This window comes from Lissotriton helveticus, chromosome 1_1, assembly GCF_964261635.1.
Source record: "Lissotriton helveticus chromosome 1_1, aLisHel1.1, whole genome shotgun sequence".
Classification (NCBI taxonomy): Eukaryota; Metazoa; Chordata; class Amphibia; order Caudata; family Salamandridae; genus Lissotriton; species Lissotriton helveticus.
Window position 1 is genome coordinate 845,038,402 of NC_136057.1, and position 17,329 is coordinate 845,055,730.

The following is a 17,329-nucleotide window of genomic DNA, read 5'->3' on the forward strand; positions in this document are numbered from 1 at the left end:
GGAAGACAGTGGTTAACATCCTGAGTTAGAAGGGTTGGCGCATGGAGGATTAAAAAGACTTGGGGAGAAATGATGATGATACAATATACCACAAGATAATGTTTTCAATATCAAAGTGATTAAGTAATGAAATGATTGCTGCATCAGACATTTACTGACGATGTAAAGTGCTAATAATTAATTGTGTGTTGTGATTAATTGTAGTGACCCCCGAAGAAGGGCACGAAGCTGCCCGAAATGCATTGGGTTTTTAACATGTAATAAAGACTGCTTGCGATGGACTCCTGCATCATTCGTATTCTTTCAAGAGGCCAGGACTGGCACAGTTTGAATACCAGAAACCTGAAAATTGGCATCATATCCCGGTGGTGGATTTTGGATTAAAATGAGTGTAAAAAGTTGGAAAAATAAGTCAAAAGTATGGTTAAAAGTTGGAATATGGTAAATAATGGACTGAATAATCGAATCAATATGCACGCTAAAAAGCGGCATATTGCTGTGCGATTGGCTTTGGGGCTATGTAGTCCCACCTTACATACAAAGGCAGGGTATGTCACGCCTTTTCTGTAAACGTTCTCTCCCATGGCCTATGGGTCTCGAGAGCGAGCGGAGGTGGCAGCGGCGCGCAGTGTGCCAGCTGCATTCCTGGATCAAGTTACTAATTAACCCAGCGCGGTCGCTTTCACTTTCACGACCGCTCTGGTTTTCAGTTCCATAAACAAATGTGGGGCTATCTTGGTGCCTTTATACTCTGGCGCTGCCTCTGTGCCTTGTGTACAGGTGTGAATTCCGAACACCCACTGCAGCGCCTTGATATCTAGCACAGATGCTAGCTCTGTGAATTTGGACTTATTTTGCGAATTCTCAGTTTGACACATCAGAAGTCTTCGTATGGCTCTTGGCCTCCCACGTAGTCCAGATACAGTTGAATTCAGTCACAGCCTCCTCCTGCCCATTATTTTGTAAGAGTGTGCTAGCTTCCAGTCAAGGCGGGAATCCTCTTGAAGCTGTTTCAGAGGCAAAGCCACGAAACTGGTTTTCCATTCCGATCTGGAAACGAGAGCATCGCAGCTCAGCCAGAGCAGGCATTAAGGTTTTGCTGTGCATACATTCCTTACGACTGACGTGTCAATGCCATGCGCTGAAATATAAAAACAATTCCTAGACTGCTCCAAATGGCACCCACTGAATTGGCATTTAATAAGCGCTTGTAGAATATTTTCTAGATGCACTCATTTTTATGTGCTCAGTGTTAAATTGTTTGCTGAGCTATTCAGAAAACTGTAAAAAGATTTTCACTTTGTCACACCTGCATGAACGATTATCTTTGGCACCATTTATCGCGTGGATTCTTCTGCACTGTGATATTATGAGTGGAAATTTATTGCTGTATTATAGTCTAAATGCTCATAAGGTGCCAAAGGCGAGACCTATTGGCTATGCCAATGCTTGTTATTGGATAGACAGCAGTCGTTATATTTAGAGCCATTCTGTTCAGCACCTATAGCAGTGTAACATGGCATCCCCTAGGGCTCCTCTTTGATTTGATTGATTTGATTTGTAGTTTTGTAAAGCGCGCGGTTACCCATGGGCATTTTGGCGCTGGGTAGACGCAGGAGACCAGATAGCTTACAAGTTATGTATTTACCAGCCTGCGGTGAACAGCCAGGTTTTTATCTCTTTTCTAAATGAGAGCAGCGAGTGGCTGTTTTTGATTGCCGTTGGGAGCATATTCCATGTCTTAGCTGCATGCAGCAGAAAGCTCCTCCCCCCCCACTGGACCTGTTTAAATCTTGGCACCTGAATCAGTTTTTGCTGACTGGATCTCAAGGTCCTAGATGGCTCATACCATTTCAGGTGAGTTCTCAACAACTGGGAACCCACCCCGTGGAGGGCTTTGTAGGTCAGGCACAGGGGTTTGAAATTTACTCTTTTTCCTATTGGGAGCCAATGGAGAGATCTCAGTCTATGCGCTATTGGCTCATACCTGGGAATGTCCAACACCAGTCTAGCTGCTGCATTCTATAGACGTTGTAATGTTGCCAGATGCTTGAACTGGATTCCAGCATAAAGAGCGTTTCCGTAATCCAGCCTCGACAAGGTCAGCGTAGTTACCACTGTTTTGCTCGAATCCTGGGGGATGAACGTCAGAAGTTTCCTGATTACTTTCAGAATGTACCAGATGGATGAGGCTAATTTGTTAGTCTGTGTCTCATATGTCCGTTTAGAGTCCAGGAGTATTCCAAGGTTTCTTACCTTATTAACTTGGGAAGGGCGCTCGCCCAGGCTATCAGGCCACCAGTCCTGGGACCAGATTTGCATGTCTGTCCCCAATAGCAAGACTTCGCTTTTATCCCCATTAAATTTTAGGCAATTGCCCTGCATCCATTGGTTGATTTGTTCCATGCATTACTTAAATCTATCTGCTGTCTCTTTGACATTGTTTGCAATTGATACCACGATTTGGGTGTCGTCAGCATATGAGACTGGAAGGAAGCCGCAGTCCCTTATTATTGCCGCTAGGGGTGCCATGTACAGGTTAAATAGAGTGGGACTTAGTGATGACCCCTGGGGTACACCAAATGGGGAGCTGAAAGATTTAGATTTCGCCTCTCCCAACTCAACCGTGAACGTCCTGTTGGACAGGTAGGAGGCCAGCAGAGTTCGAACCGACTCGTGCACTCCTGCTTCAGGAAGAGGGCTGAGGAGAGTGTCGTGGTTTACCGTGTTAAAACCCGCCAAGAGATCCAATAAGATCAAGGCAGCCTTTCCTCTGGCATCCAGTACACTCCTAAGTTCCTCCGTAGCCATCAGCAGGGCTGTTTCTGTTCCATGCCCTTCTCGGAAGCCAAATTGTGAGTGGTCTAGGACATTTGCCTCCCTGAGGAATTGGGACAACTGCCTATTCAGTAATTTCTCCAGAACTTTGGCGGCAAACAGTATTCTTGCGATGGGTCTATAATTACCCGGTTCTTGTGCGTCTAGGGTAGGTTTCTTTAATAGCGGCAATACTGACGCTGTTTTCCATGCCTATGGGAAGTGGCCGGTTTTAATTATTTCAGTGAAGAGCAGCCCTAATTGTTCACTCAATAGTTCGAGCAAAAGGTGCATCACCTTAGGTGGACAAGGATCAGATGTGCCCCCAGATTTCGTTAACCTAACCACCTGGAGAATCTGTTCGGTTGAAGGTGACTGAAATTGGAATGAGTGATCTCTTATAGCTGGTGAAATGTCGTCATTCGGTTCAGTGTTGGGCAGCGTGTGAGTAGGGTTTACTGTCCTTTTGAAGGACTCATATACCCTGGAGACTTTGTCTACCAAAAAACTGGCCCAGGTTGTTGCAAAACTCTGAGCTTATTTCTGTTAAAGTGGAACTGTCAATTTTTGTTAATTTTTTAACTGTGGAGAAGAGCTCTTTGCTCGAGTTTTTTGCATCCTCTATTTTTTGTGTGAAGTATTTACTTTTTTCTGCTAATATTAGTTTCTTGTAGATGGCCAGCGATGTTTTGTAGTCCTCTCTTGGCCCTTGCTCACAGTTCGACCTCCATTTTGTTTTTCTAAGTTCCTGCAGAGTTGCTTTTGCAACTTTAGCACATATGTGAAACATGGTTGGGAAGGAGTTTTCTTCCTTGAAGTGTTCTTTTTTTGAGGAACTGCTGCTTTTATGGCGGAATTGATCCAACTTGAAATTTGGTTTGTGGCTACGTTACAGTCTTTGTCAAGTTCCGGGATTGATTTTGTTAGATGATCCTTTAAAATAGGGGAGTTACTTTTTGACCAATTAAGAGAAGAAATGTGCTTGTGAGGTGGTGCAGCTGCTGCTATAGTTTTTCCTTCTTTTATAGCACATATTATTGCCTTATGGTCTGACCATGGCACAGGTAAAATTTCTAATATTCTGATGTTCTTGTTGGATGTGAATATCCCATCGAGGGTGTGACCTGCATTCTTCATTACGATCTGTTCCATGGCTAGATTAGATAGTGCATCTGACAGGGTTGTTAAACTGGTGTCAGAGCTCTTTTCCAGATGCAAATTGAAGTCTCCCAGAACCGTGAAGTCCGAGTTTTTCACACTAGATTGCAGAAATGGGTTCAACAGTTGTATAAGAGGTGTTTTTGCCCAAGGCGGTCTGTAAATCAGGAGGCCTTTAAAGGTATCATTGTTGGAAATGTTTATTTCAAAGTGCTGTACACAAAGTGGGAGACCCAATATTCCCTTGAGGGCTTGGGCTATATAAATGATAAGGTAAAGGTTGCCTTCAAGGGATTTTGTTTAGGTAAAACTAATTCACAAATTTTAGTAAGAAATAAATCATAGGCCTAGATTATTTTGGCCGCAGCTAGACAATAGCATAACACTTCACAAATTTACAATAATTATTGTTTGATTTAAACAAAAAAGCACATAAACCGGTGTATATAAAATATATATTCACTTTATATATTTTGGAGAGGGTACTCGAAATGTATATATACAATGTAACAAGAAGGGAAAACCATATATAATCAAAAACACCTTCACTGTAACATATTGTAACACTTTTCCTCTTTAAAATGAATATAAAGATCGATAGAGGAAAAAGCGTGGGTCGACGTTTCGGTCTCTATCTTTTCAATTCAGAGACCATCTTCAGGACAATACAAATATACAGAAGTTGACCCCTGATATAAGGTGCTAGCAAATGTATTCGAATGTATCATACAGGTTTGCTTCAGCGAATACACTGGAGTTCTTAGTCACTCCGCGAATAGACGTGGGTCTTTTCTGTTGCCTTGTTATCGATTTTTCTTTTTAACGGGCTCTGGGATCGATCGACTCAATTCAATTGAAAGCCTTAAGTCAAGTCCGGAGCTTCACAAACTCGAGCGGCATAAATTGCTGCCGCTCGAGTTTGTGAAGGCACCAGAAAAGACCCATTTCTAGTACCCTCTCCAAAATATATAAAGTGAATATATATTTTATATACACCGGTTTATGTGCTTTTTTGTTTAAATCAAACAATAATTATTGTAAATTTGTGAAGTGTTATGCTATTGTCTAGCTGCGGCCAAAATAATCTAGGCCTATGATTTATTTCTTACTAAAATTTGTGAATTAGTTTTACCTAAACAAAATCCCTTGAAGGCAACCTTTACCTTATTATTTGAAAGTGCAGCATCTCACAATCTGGATTACCGCCCTCATTTAAACCCTTGGTCCTTAAGTCATTTCGATGGATGATGGCCATTCCCTCCTGCGTTTCCCCTTCCTGTCTGCCCTGATAATTGAGTATCCTTCAGGAATTGCTAGTTCTAGATCAATATCCAAGGCTTCGTCCGCCCATGTCTCAGTAATGAGAAGAATGTCGAGATTTTGGGTCTCTGAGTGCTGCTGTTTCAGAATTATGCTTGACTAGTGACCGCGTGTTGATTAACCCCGCCCTGATGGACTTAGTGATTGGCCTATTACTCTGGGTACATCAGGTATTCGGCCTCTCACTCTGGGTGGGATTCAAGGATAGGTGACATGTGGGCAGGATTTAGCTGCTATCTGCCATGGTAGTTTGGGGCAGGTTAATTTAGGTCTGAGAGCAAGTAGCTCATATCTGGAGTAGCCGATCCTTATTGGACCTTTCTCAAAATGTGTAGGGGTAGTGGCCCTGGGCCTGGTCCAGGCGCGGATGGTCGCAGACGGGTTGCCTTTGGCGCGCCAGCGGCACGCGTCCGACCTGACATTGCCTTAAGTATGTAGATGAGCATCGGTCGACTAGACCGCTCTGCTCCCTCTGTGCCGGAAGTGCCCCCTGCCAGGAAGTGAGTCAGCTCTGTCCCCGTCTACACCCTCCGTTCAACCGGCACTTGCCGTGACGGACCGGGGTGTTTGGGGCAGAGCTGTGCAGACTTACTGGGATCACATGTACAAAGTGCAAGTGTCAAGTAAAAGAACAATTGCCACGTTTGTTTTTAAAAATGCAGTAAAGCGTTTTAAGATTAGCGTTTTAAAAATGGTAATAGCAATCACTGTATTGTAAGAAGTAATGCAGCGTCTCGTCTTGGAAGAACTGCGTGGTCTCTAGATCAGACCCGCATCTGCTCCAGCCAAGCCTTAAGTATGTAGATGAGCGTCGGTCGACTAGACCGCTCTACGCCAGCAGCGCCGGAAGTGCCCCCAGCCAGGAAGTGAGTCAGCTTTGTCCCTGTCTACACCCTCCGTTCAACCGGCACTTTCCGTGACGAACCGGGGTGTTTGGGGCAGAGCTATGCAGACTTACGGGGATCACATGTGCAAAGTGCAAGTGTCAGGTAAAAAGAACAATTGCCACGTTTGTTTTTAAAAATGCAGTAGAGTGTTTTAAGATTAGCGTTTTAAAAATGGTAATAGCAATCACTGTATTGTGAGAAGTAATGCAGCGTCTCGTCTTGGAAGAACTGCGAGGTCTCTAGAGGCGTACATTGTAAAACATATATACGATCCCTTTAGGACACATTGTGGAAAAATTTGGCTGCAGAGTAATTTCATATGCCGACGACACCCAGCTTATCTTCTAATGTGAGAAACCGGTGCTGGGTGAGCAATGCCTTCTTGAGGTAGTTAACTGGATGAGCAGGAACTGTTTAAAGTGTAATGCTTCCAAAACGGAGATCATACTCTTCTGTTGCTCTGCTTATGCACGGTCCAGTGACTGGTGGCTGAAAGAGTTGGGGCATCCTCCAGCCCCCACTGCACTGGCGAGACATTTAAGTGTAAAATTAATAATGCCCTCTCCTTCATCCTTCAAATCTCCATCGTGGCATAGTCTTGCTTTGCAATCCTAAGGGCATTGAAGACCCCGGAGCATGTCCCTGTATAGCTGCGGAAAACTTTTGTGTATGCCGCCATTACATCGCGATTGGCTTATGCCAAAGCATTTTACTTGGGCCTTCCTCCTTAACTGCTTAATCGGCTTCAAACGGTGCATAATGCAGCAGCTAGGCTGATTTTCGATTATCCTAAAGTTCAATCTATTTGTTCCCAGCTGAAAGTACTCCATTGGCTTCCTATTAATAAACAAATCACATTTAAAGCCCTACTTATTGCATTCTTGGCTTTCCACCTGAAGACTCCTGATTATTTCTGCAATAATCTCAGGAAATATTTCCTAGTCGGTACTTTAAGCTCAGAGCATGCTTTTCTGTTCATATGCCCGCAATATAATTTAAAAAAAGCGGATGCTCTTTTACGGTTTTAGCTTCTGAGGCCTGGAATGAGCTACCTGTGGCATTTAGGCGTCTGGAGAATGAAAGGTTTTTCAGGTCACATGAGAAAACGTAGCTTTTCGACAAGGACTAATTTCCTTAGTGTTTCTGACTCCAGTTTTGTGCTCTTGCGGCGGAACACCTGTTGGCAGCTGTGCGCTTTATAAATTTTTTTTGATTGCACGATAAACATATTATATGCTATGATTAATTCAAGACAAATCTGTCATGCCTGAGAACATTTCAGTCAAAACTGCAAAGGCAATGCCCACTATTTAAATGGAAAGGTAATATTGCACCTGCTAAACATCAACTGTCTTCTGGTGCAGGTGGGTTCAAGAAGATTTCATAAATGCTGACATTTCTCCAGGTGCCACTTGTGTACCCAAATAACACTGCACTCAGAATGAGGACCTTAAAGAGGTTCCTACTATTGGAGATGATGATCGGATTGCTTTCTTGGTTGCTGATAAGTTCAGGTTTCAAAGGAGCAGTGTTAATCTTTTGGGAGTATGTTGGTGTTTTAAAGTTGGTGAAGGTGGACATGTGCCGATTTTCCAGCAAAAGCAGTAACTGGTTGAGGTTAGACTGGTATCCCTCCTCACTCCCACCCCACCATAAAGAATTCCTTTACCAGTTTTGTTGGGTTAAGATGAATATTCTGAGTAAAAGTGCAGCTTGAGTGATTGATGTGTGCTTTTCCACAAGAATTGCAAAAGACTTTGAATGAAAGATCTGCCTTTTTATCATTGAGAATCTCGAAATACTGTGGAATATGGTAACTCAAGGGCATAGTTCAAGCCTTAACATTTATGTTGCTGTTGTTATAGCATTACTGACCGCTGAGTTAGTTGTTAACAGTGGTCATTGGCCTTGGTCCTCTCGTGGGCATAAGGCAGCTCTGTTAGATGACACGTCTCAAGCCTATCCAGTAGGTCACATTTTCATTATTTTTAAACATTCTTTTTTATTTAAACAATTAACACATAAAACAACACCTTCCAGACAACATCGAACATCATTATCGCAATCTGCAATGCTCCATGTTCGAGATTTATCTACAGTCGGGGTGAAAATATACAACAATATATCAATCAGGTGACATTCAATCCATGTCCATAATTGGTAGAACTCTCGGCGGCTCACAAATGCCCCTGTAAGTGTTCCATTTTTGCCTAGAAAGTCACATTTTTATTAGCGACTGATTGCTGTCCCAGTAAACAGATTGACATATTCTTAGACAGTCCAGAAAAAGCTTCTTGATTAGGATAGCAGGTGGCCTGGAGTTAAAGTTCTTGATGTAGTGAGCACCTGCGGTTGTTATGAGTGATTAGTTTCCCTAAGTGGACATTCAATTATTGTTGTAGGTCGATTGCATTAAAAGTTAAATCTAGTGCGTAATGGCATTTTGCCGTTACTTTGGAAAAGTGAAGGTGGGAATACATGATCACACCTAGTTCAACTGCAGGAGTAGTAGAATTCACAATTCCATGGCTAGGCCAGGGTGGGTGGTCTGGTCTATGACAGTGAAATGAAAGGGTACCCACTTGTGTATGAGTGAGAGTGAATAAGCAGAATGTTCTAAAGAAGGAGAAGTCCCGCCACTGCAAACCTAGCAAGGTCGGTAAACTGTGTAGGAATTCTAGCAGGCTGGATGATAAGGTCTGTCATTTAGGTTAGGGGGACATGTCCTATACAGTGTTCTTATTGGAATTGTGAGTGGTGCTGCAACCGAAGCTTTGAATACTAGGTGCGTTACTGGAAGTGTGGCAAATACTTGCTGGAGTGTGGATACTTATCTGGGGCTTGGTCTGAGGTATTACCATATGAAAGTTGCTTTAGATAAGCTAATTGAAATATTTTAGCCTTCTTGTATTTTTTAAAATATATATTATGAGCAATGGTATATTTGACTGACAGAAAATGTATTGGGCCGATACGGACTTACATCCGAGTCTCGAAAGTATAGTTAGAGCATTGACTTCTCTGCCACAGATCACATAACACTTTTTTCAAGCTAACAGGATGCACTATTTAGAATTGCACTTAGGTCTTCTAACTTCTTTCAATATCTCCCATAATTAAAGGCCTCTTTCATTGGTTCACAGGGCTTTCAGCAAATTGGAAGGTAATCATGCTGATTTTATGATCCTAGCTAAGATAAGTCCAGATTTTAAAATGATGTTTGTTTGCAAGATGTTTACTTAAGCAATGCTATTTCAATGCCTAACTTTGTTTTTTTAGCTGATGATTACATGCTATCTGGAATTAAGGGCTGCATCTCCGAAGAGAAGAACGCTGTTCATTTATCGGTAAGAGCATGGCCACTGTTGCATTTAAAATATGCAAATATAAACCTCAGAAACAATAGAAGTGATTTAACAGATTAAGGAAAAAAGAAAGAAAACTTTGATAAATTTGTGAAATATTTAAACTTATTAAAAATTATCCAAACGATAGAATCTCTTTGAAAGCAACAAGAGGGTCAGGAAAAGTACATTAAAAAAGTAAAATGGGATAAGCAGATATCACCACACCCTCTTGTACATTCATTTGAAATACACGAACAGCCCTTTACACTACTTTAGTTTTTTTGTCGCAATAGAGGACATAGTAGGAAGCTGTTTTTCCATAGAATCTTTTTTGTGCATAGGTTTTTCATTGTCTCTGATTTCAAGTTTATAAAGTTATCATTATAATGCATCAATCCTACTCAAACACACAACGATCTACTTGCCATGCTGAATTGTCCATCAACGATGTATTCAGAACTTACAAGAACAACATTCTAAACATTACTTGAAGTTGTTAGGGATAAAACGCCTCTGCACCAAGTAGCGGGCTTCTCAATTTCTTTTCACCTTAAATTAACAGCGCCTTATTTATTTTTATTTTTATTTTTATTTTTATTAGATGTTTTTGGTATACCTCCCAAAAACTTGAAAAGGACATGCATGAGATTTCCAACACACATGTTCTATGGGATTTTCAGAATATATATTTTTCTAGTTTCTCTCCACTTATACGTCTGTGTTCTCACTGCTTTCTCAATTACCTTTCTCCTCTTGCCGTCGGCCATGTCTTAACAATTTGCAAGTGATCTGAAATTGCTATTGTATCATGCAGGCTATACTATTCAAATAAAGTACATTTTAGAGGTGTGGCCTTATGTTTCTGACTGACTAGTGTGGGATTCTTTATGCATTAATGAAGAATATGCATTATTAATAGTGTGCTGAATAGTAATCTGCACTCTAATTCACACATGTACACTGATATTATGCTGTTGCCATTATAACAATTTTTATATGACCAGTTAAAGTGCATTTTCTTGGCTTATACTAACAAGACCTCAACTAGGCCTCGACACCATCTTGTCTAATAAAACCTCAACTAGGCCTCAACGCCATCTTGTTCAAATTGGATGTCACATTCAATGTTTATTATTTGTACTACACGTAGTTAAGCAAGTCTTATATGTTTATTTCTGAATGACACTGTTTGCAAAGAAGACTGATTAGCATGGGCTCACTAATGCAACATTTCTCCAAGGGTATTTTACTTGCACGAATTATTACATTCATTCACAGTTGTTCACTGTTGTTAATGTAACTACTTTGTTCTGACAATATAAATCCAAGGGTACCCCCTATAAATTGTTTTAAGGTCTGGGAGAAAGGGGGAGGCAAGAGCAAATCAACACAAAAAACTCGCACTAGACCTATATTGTTTTTATGTAGGCTGACTACAGCTCTTTGGGGTTATACACAATTACGGCATAACAAGCTCACAATTTCTATATCTTTTTTTATTTAATTTATTATTCAAAATAATTTTTTCATCATTTGTATCAAAATGAAAAGAGTAAAAAACACTTTTAAAAAAGTCCACATTTTTAATGGTTGGATGAAAAAATGGATATGTATGTTGGCGTGAAAGGCTAGCATGCAAGTGTGGTCAATTATTAGGGGTTGTACAGTTGTAATGAAATGATGCAGGTATTATTTTCATGCAAAAGAATAATATACATGTTGACCTTTTGCAATAGATGAAATTGTGGATATTTATATCAAAACGTGTTTTTACTCTTTTTTCATGTTAATACAAATTATGTAAAATGATTTTGAATAGTTAAATAATAAAAAAAAGATATAGAAATTGTGAGCTTGTTATGTCGTAATTGTGGATAGCCCCAAAGAGCTGCAGTCAGCCTACATAAAAGCAATATAGGTCTAGTGGGAGTTTTCTGTGTTGAAATGATACAGGTATTATTTTCCATGCAAAAGAATAATATACATGTTGACCTTTTGCATTAGATGAAATTGTGGATATTTATATCAAAAAGTGTTTTTACTCTTTTTTTCATGTTAATACAAATGATGTAAAAATGATTTTGAATAGTTAAATAATAAAAAAAAGATATAGAAATTGTGAGCTTGTTATGTCGTAATTGTGTATAGCCCCAAAGAGCTGCAGTCAGCCTACATAAAAGCAATATAGGTCTAGTGGGAGTTTTCTGTGTTGAGCTACTTCGTTCTGATACCTCTGGATGATATTATTTCAGTCTCTCTGAAGCAATATTCAGGTAGTGGGTTAGTTCTTAGGCGGTAGGGTTGTATGACGATTTTTTATTTTGATTTGTAGAAAATGTATATTTCTGCTCACACCACAATAATTATGCACTTTTTGTACTGTTGTGTGGGGAAACTGGTTACATGAACCCTCGATTTTGGGGGTGAACCAGATACCTTTCCTATGCTACTAGGGATGCTGTCTCATTTCCTATTGATTGTGTTGCATATTTGGGACTTAGTCTGTTTTTGATTTTGCCTATTAGTCCGTATAGTCCTATTACTAAGGGCATTAATGGCAATTACTTTATGCATTCAAGTGAAATTTACTGCATCTGAACTTTACTACTCCTGTATTTTACCTATAACAGTTTTGTACTAAACCTTCATATATTTTCTAATTCCCACATAGCACTCATTTGTTGAGCCAGTCTTTTCATATTTGATTATATTTTGATATGTTGTTTTGTACCTTATTTTAGTGGCACATAAGATTTTTGGGGTACAGCATGCCCACACTAGTGTGTGCATTATCATCTGCGTTGCTTAGTGCACTCTGCCAAGAAACAGATCCCCTTTTTCCACATTTCCCAAAGACTTTTATTGAAGTTAATTTCTTCTTGGTTAGGACCAATACATTGCAGTAAATAATACCCCTTTCAACTTTGATGACCTTCAATTCTGCAAACACCTAAAGACCTAATTGCTTTGTTTATGAACTCACTGCCTATTCTGTTGAATTGAAGTGCACAAGCACTTTCAAGAGATCTCCGGGTTGAAACGCTATATAAAAACTAATAGAGTATAAACTAACAACTCAGTATTTTCAGTCTGACTCATAATTGATAACTGTTTTGCAGTTATGCAACCCATGTTCATGTCCAGCTGCATTTAGAGCCCCAAGCATCTAGATTGAAAATTAGATTGAGGTCTAACAATCCATAATGTCACCTAAGTTAGTAATTATGACAGCAAGCTAGGTTTCTGGCTTCTGTGTCCTGTTAGTGTGTCTTCCATCCCCCACTATTGTGATGTACATTGGGTAGTGCTTTTAAGGGTTTGTGCTGATTTCACTAGAGCTTATGTATCAGCGTTTCCATTCCAATATTTATTACATTGATCTGTAGGTTAGTCTTGTAAACTGCTACATGTGCATTCCATATGTATTGCTCTCCAGTTTGAGCATGCAATTTGGAGCAGCCAACTTTTTTAAAGGCTGACCTTTATCTGCATTGTTGGCATCTTCCACCGATTCAATGCTTGGGTTAATTTCTATACGAGGAGAATGTGAAGCAGTCAGATGTTGGAGTCCGGGAAGGTTACTGTAATTATTCTATGTTTCACCTTGTCCATAAATTGCCAAATAACCTATTTTACCACCTGTGCAATTATGTCCTCTTCATTTGGTGCCTCTCTTGATAATGTAGTCTGTTTTTCAGGATCTGATCTCTATTCTGCATTGCCAGTGTCACTTCTTACCCCTGTTGCTCCTAGTCGTCTAGCCCAAAAAACATTAGCAAAATGTTCAATCGTCACCTGCAACAGATATCAAAGCTGCAAAGGGAGAACTCCGCGCTTACATGTACCATTTCATTCCCATGGAATTCTCACTACTTATTTGCTCCAAATTCATCTTTTTGTATTTCCATAAAGCAGAGAAGATTTACCCATTCTGGCGTCCCATTCTTATTTTGATAGACTTATTGGATCAGTCCTGTTCACCCATTACTTGTTGGAGTGCCATTTCCATTTTGGAACATCCACCCGACTGCATACACAAAGTGGGGGAGTGCATCAGACCCATTTGGCCTTGAACAATTGCTTGGGTAGTTATGCCATTTACAGTTTGTATCGTCCCTCAGGTCAGCAGTTCGGTGATTGGAGTGTCACTCTTTTTGACCAATAGCATTTTGCCCCTTTGTATCCACGTTTGCTTTAGGAAGAGTTGAGCTCAACTGGGCAAACAGTCCACCTCAGCGTAGTTTGCAGCTGCACTCAGTGCTTTTCCAATGCTGCGCTGCAACAGCAACAACTGAGCTGGAGAAGTAGTTCCCACTTATGCTCCATGACATGAAGTAAACCTGCTTCCATCCTTAGTTTCCTTCGTCTCAGTAGTAGCTCAATGACTACTTTGCACCCAAAATCCACTCCAGCATCTCTCTTTCTTGTTTCTCACATGAGGAATGTAGGAAACTGGGTTTTTGTTGAAGTACCCCCCTACTGTTTGCCTTATATTTGATGCAACTTTGACTGAAGTGTACTGGGTTCCTGTGCCCTTTCCCAAAACAGGACAATTGTCTCCCCCAATTGGTAAAACCTTTAGCACCCTCTGTAAGTCCCTAGTAAATGGTACCCTGGTGTACCTAGGGCTTGACTTACAAAAGAGGGCCCCTAGGGCTGCAGTACGAATTGTGCCACCCTAAGGGATCCCTCATCCATCCCATGCACCACTGCTGTTGCAGGCTGTGTGTCTTGGTGAAGACAAAAGTAAAAAGACGGCATGCCACACGTCTCTGTGTGCCATGTCCCCTACCACTGCATGTCATATTTGTAAGTCACCCCTACAGCAGGCCTAACAGCTCTAAGGCAGGGTGCTGAATATGACATGTGCTGGACACTGGTGAAAACGATTTTGCCAGCGACATGATAGCTTAATTGAAAATAGGGAAGTTTGGTATCAAATATCTCATATTGGTAAACCCGCACTGATGCCAGTGTCGGATTTACCAGTACATGCCCTCAGAAGGCACCTTAGAGGTGCCCCCTGAAAGCGTACTAGCCTCTGGTGTACTTGCTGACTGGTTTCTGCCAGGTTGCCATCCAAGACGCTGTTCTGACCTTCTAGGGTGAGAGCCTTTGCTCTCAGGAGACCCAGAACAAAAGCCTGTCCGGGAAGAGGGTGTTACACCCCCTCCCACAGGATGACCTGCTGATTAGTCACCTTGGGCTGGCAAAGCGCAAAGAAGCTGCCGCCTTTGGAATGCGATTCTGGCTTCCCTCATAGGAGAGGAAGCCAACCTTCCTGTCGAGTGCCCCCTTGATGCCTGCACAGGTAGTAAAATTAGCTAGTCAGGTAGGTGTGCCACCTTCAAGCTAGCACCACTCCTAAGGTGGGCTACTGTGAGATGGACACGATTTTTCAGAAGTAGCCATCTTTGTGATGGCATACTCAGGAATTCTGGGTCATGGTTATGCCCACTTCCCACAGGAAGTGGTCATATAGGGGCCGTAGTGACCCAAAGGGTCATTAGCCCATTAACTACAACCATTCACTCTTCTAATGCCCCAAAAATCAGTATTTAAGGTAGCCCTTGGCACCAGAGAAGCAGATCCTTATGGCCTAAGAAGAGAGAGGACACCAAAGATCTGCAAAAGCAGAGAAGAGAAGTAACTGACCTGGTACCATCCTCCCTACCACCCTATCTGCATCCCTCATCGAAAACTGCTCCAAAGTAGACTCGTCATGCAGCTGTTAACTCCAGCGACCTGTGGGGCCTGCCTGCCTTCGAAAACGACTCAAGATCTCCAGTGTACAGTGGACATATTCTGAAGAAACTCCAGAAGAGAAGACTGACGCCTCCGGAACCGCCAAAACCTGACACCCGCGTATGGGACGCAACGGATCTAACCCTTCGACAACAGGACTGGGCCATGCTGGGGATGATGGTGGCAAAGCGAAACATAGCCAGACTGTGGGGTGCTGAAGCTTCACCTACGCTGAGGGACTGGTTTAGGGACATGGATGTAGCGATGGTTGCCGAGAAAGCGGTGTTTGTTCATCGGGGGTGCCCCAGGAAATTGGGGCAGATCTGGGGGGCATGGAACAAGTTCAGGGGAGATATTTGTGAACCGCCCCAGATTGACTCGGACGAGGCCCTTTTAGACTAAGAGTCCCATTCCCGCGATTCAGGGCTGTACGGTGGGTTTTCTGTTCCTTCCGGAATTTAGCCATTAACTGCAGAAGGTTTACCGATGGGGACTTACCTGTATTTGCACTACGTATTTTCCAAATGCTACATACATGATTGCTTATGTCGTCTTCCACATTTGAAACGATACTTACAAGTTTAGTTGTTTAAAATTAAAATGGACCTACTCAGATTTATGATCCTTCTGTGAATTACGTGCTCACATGATTCTGAAACGCCGCCGTACCCCTGGGATGTCGGCACATGGGCTGTGTTATAATTGATATTATAGAGTAACTGTGAATACGTTGCAGCCGGCCCAAGGGGTTGTAGGCCAGACGCTGTGTATGATGATGAAGTACAATAAAGGTCTTAAAACTCCCAAAAAAAAAAAAAAAATGACACCCGACCCAAGTTTAAGAGGGCCGTTGGTGACGGCAAGGTCCTCCAGAGCTTGAGTCCATCGTGGTTTCACCCCTCCTGGGCTTTTCACGTCGCCTGCAGCCTCTGCACTCAGGCACCCTCAATCGCGACTGCTTCGGTAAGGAAAAAGCAGATGCCTAAGGACACCTCTGCACCTGCCACCCCCTGGGCCTTGGAAAAGAGGACCGAAGGTGCCCCCACAGCCCCGCCTGAGCATGGGAAGACCTGAGCCCACTTGCTGGTTCAGCCTGACTGACTTCCTGGCCAGAGCTTCAGCCTCTTTCCTCAGTGACCAATCTCCATTGAAATACATTGGGCTCCCAACGCTGTTTTGCACCCTGCACCCGGCCGCCCTCGTGCTGCTGGTGGTGTACTCCTGGTGCTGCCTTGGAGCTTGCCCCCCACTCACCGTAACTCCTGGAGACTGGTATTGTAAGTGGCTAGACTATGCCTATACTTGTTCTTCCTTCCATAGAATAACATTGAGGAACTCTGAAATTGCACTGCGCCACTTTTTAAAATGAAACAAATTTATATTTAAAAACATACTTACCTGAATGATTTTTCTCTGAAGCCTAAACATATATAAAGATACTTGCTATTTTTATAAATTGCCGTGGATCTCTTTCTTGAGTAGTTTGTGTCAATTATGAATCATTGCGTGTATTTGCAGGAGTCGTGCACTCCTCTGTGTTAAGCCTAAGTCATCTTGACCACACTACCTCCTAATAGAGCACTTTGGGATTGCATAGGAAGCCCATGTCCACTAGTAAGGGAACCCCTGGACTCTTTACAAGGTATATAAGATTTTGATATATTACATAAAGTGCCAGCTTTCTTCTTGGACGTAGTTTGGTGGTGGAGCTTATGCACTGTATAAATGAGGCCCTATGTTCAATTCTCAGCATCAGGATTTCTCTTCCTACCTACAATATTCCCTTATTTCCTGACTACTGATTTTGCTGTTGAGCAGGCTGCAATGTTGGTCTTTGCTTTTAACTTTGTTCTACACCGCAATGCAGTGATAGTGATGTAGCTTAGTGGTAGAACGTGTTCTTTATGGGCACATCACCCTGGTTTATTACCCTGCGTCTGTCCTTTTTTTTTTAAACCCTTTCATAGTGGATTTTTTAAAATGTATTTTAAGGCAAGTTTGTTTCCTTTGGAACAAGCATAATATTCAGATATCTGAGAAAGGAAACTTTTGAGC

General features: G+C 41.9%; 1 protein-coding gene across 1 annotated transcript in view; it reads left to right on the forward strand.

The window, feature by feature from the left end:
* Window positions 1-17,329, forward strand: part of HCFC2 (host cell factor C2) — a 168,422-nt gene that overhangs the window by 95,228 nt on the left and 55,865 nt on the right. The window contains exon 9 of the mRNA XM_078674976.1: window positions 9,462-9,529. Within this exon, the coding sequence (XP_078531102.1) occupies window positions 9,462-9,529 (68 nt within the window). The remainder of the gene's footprint in view (window positions 1-9,461; window positions 9,530-17,329) is intronic.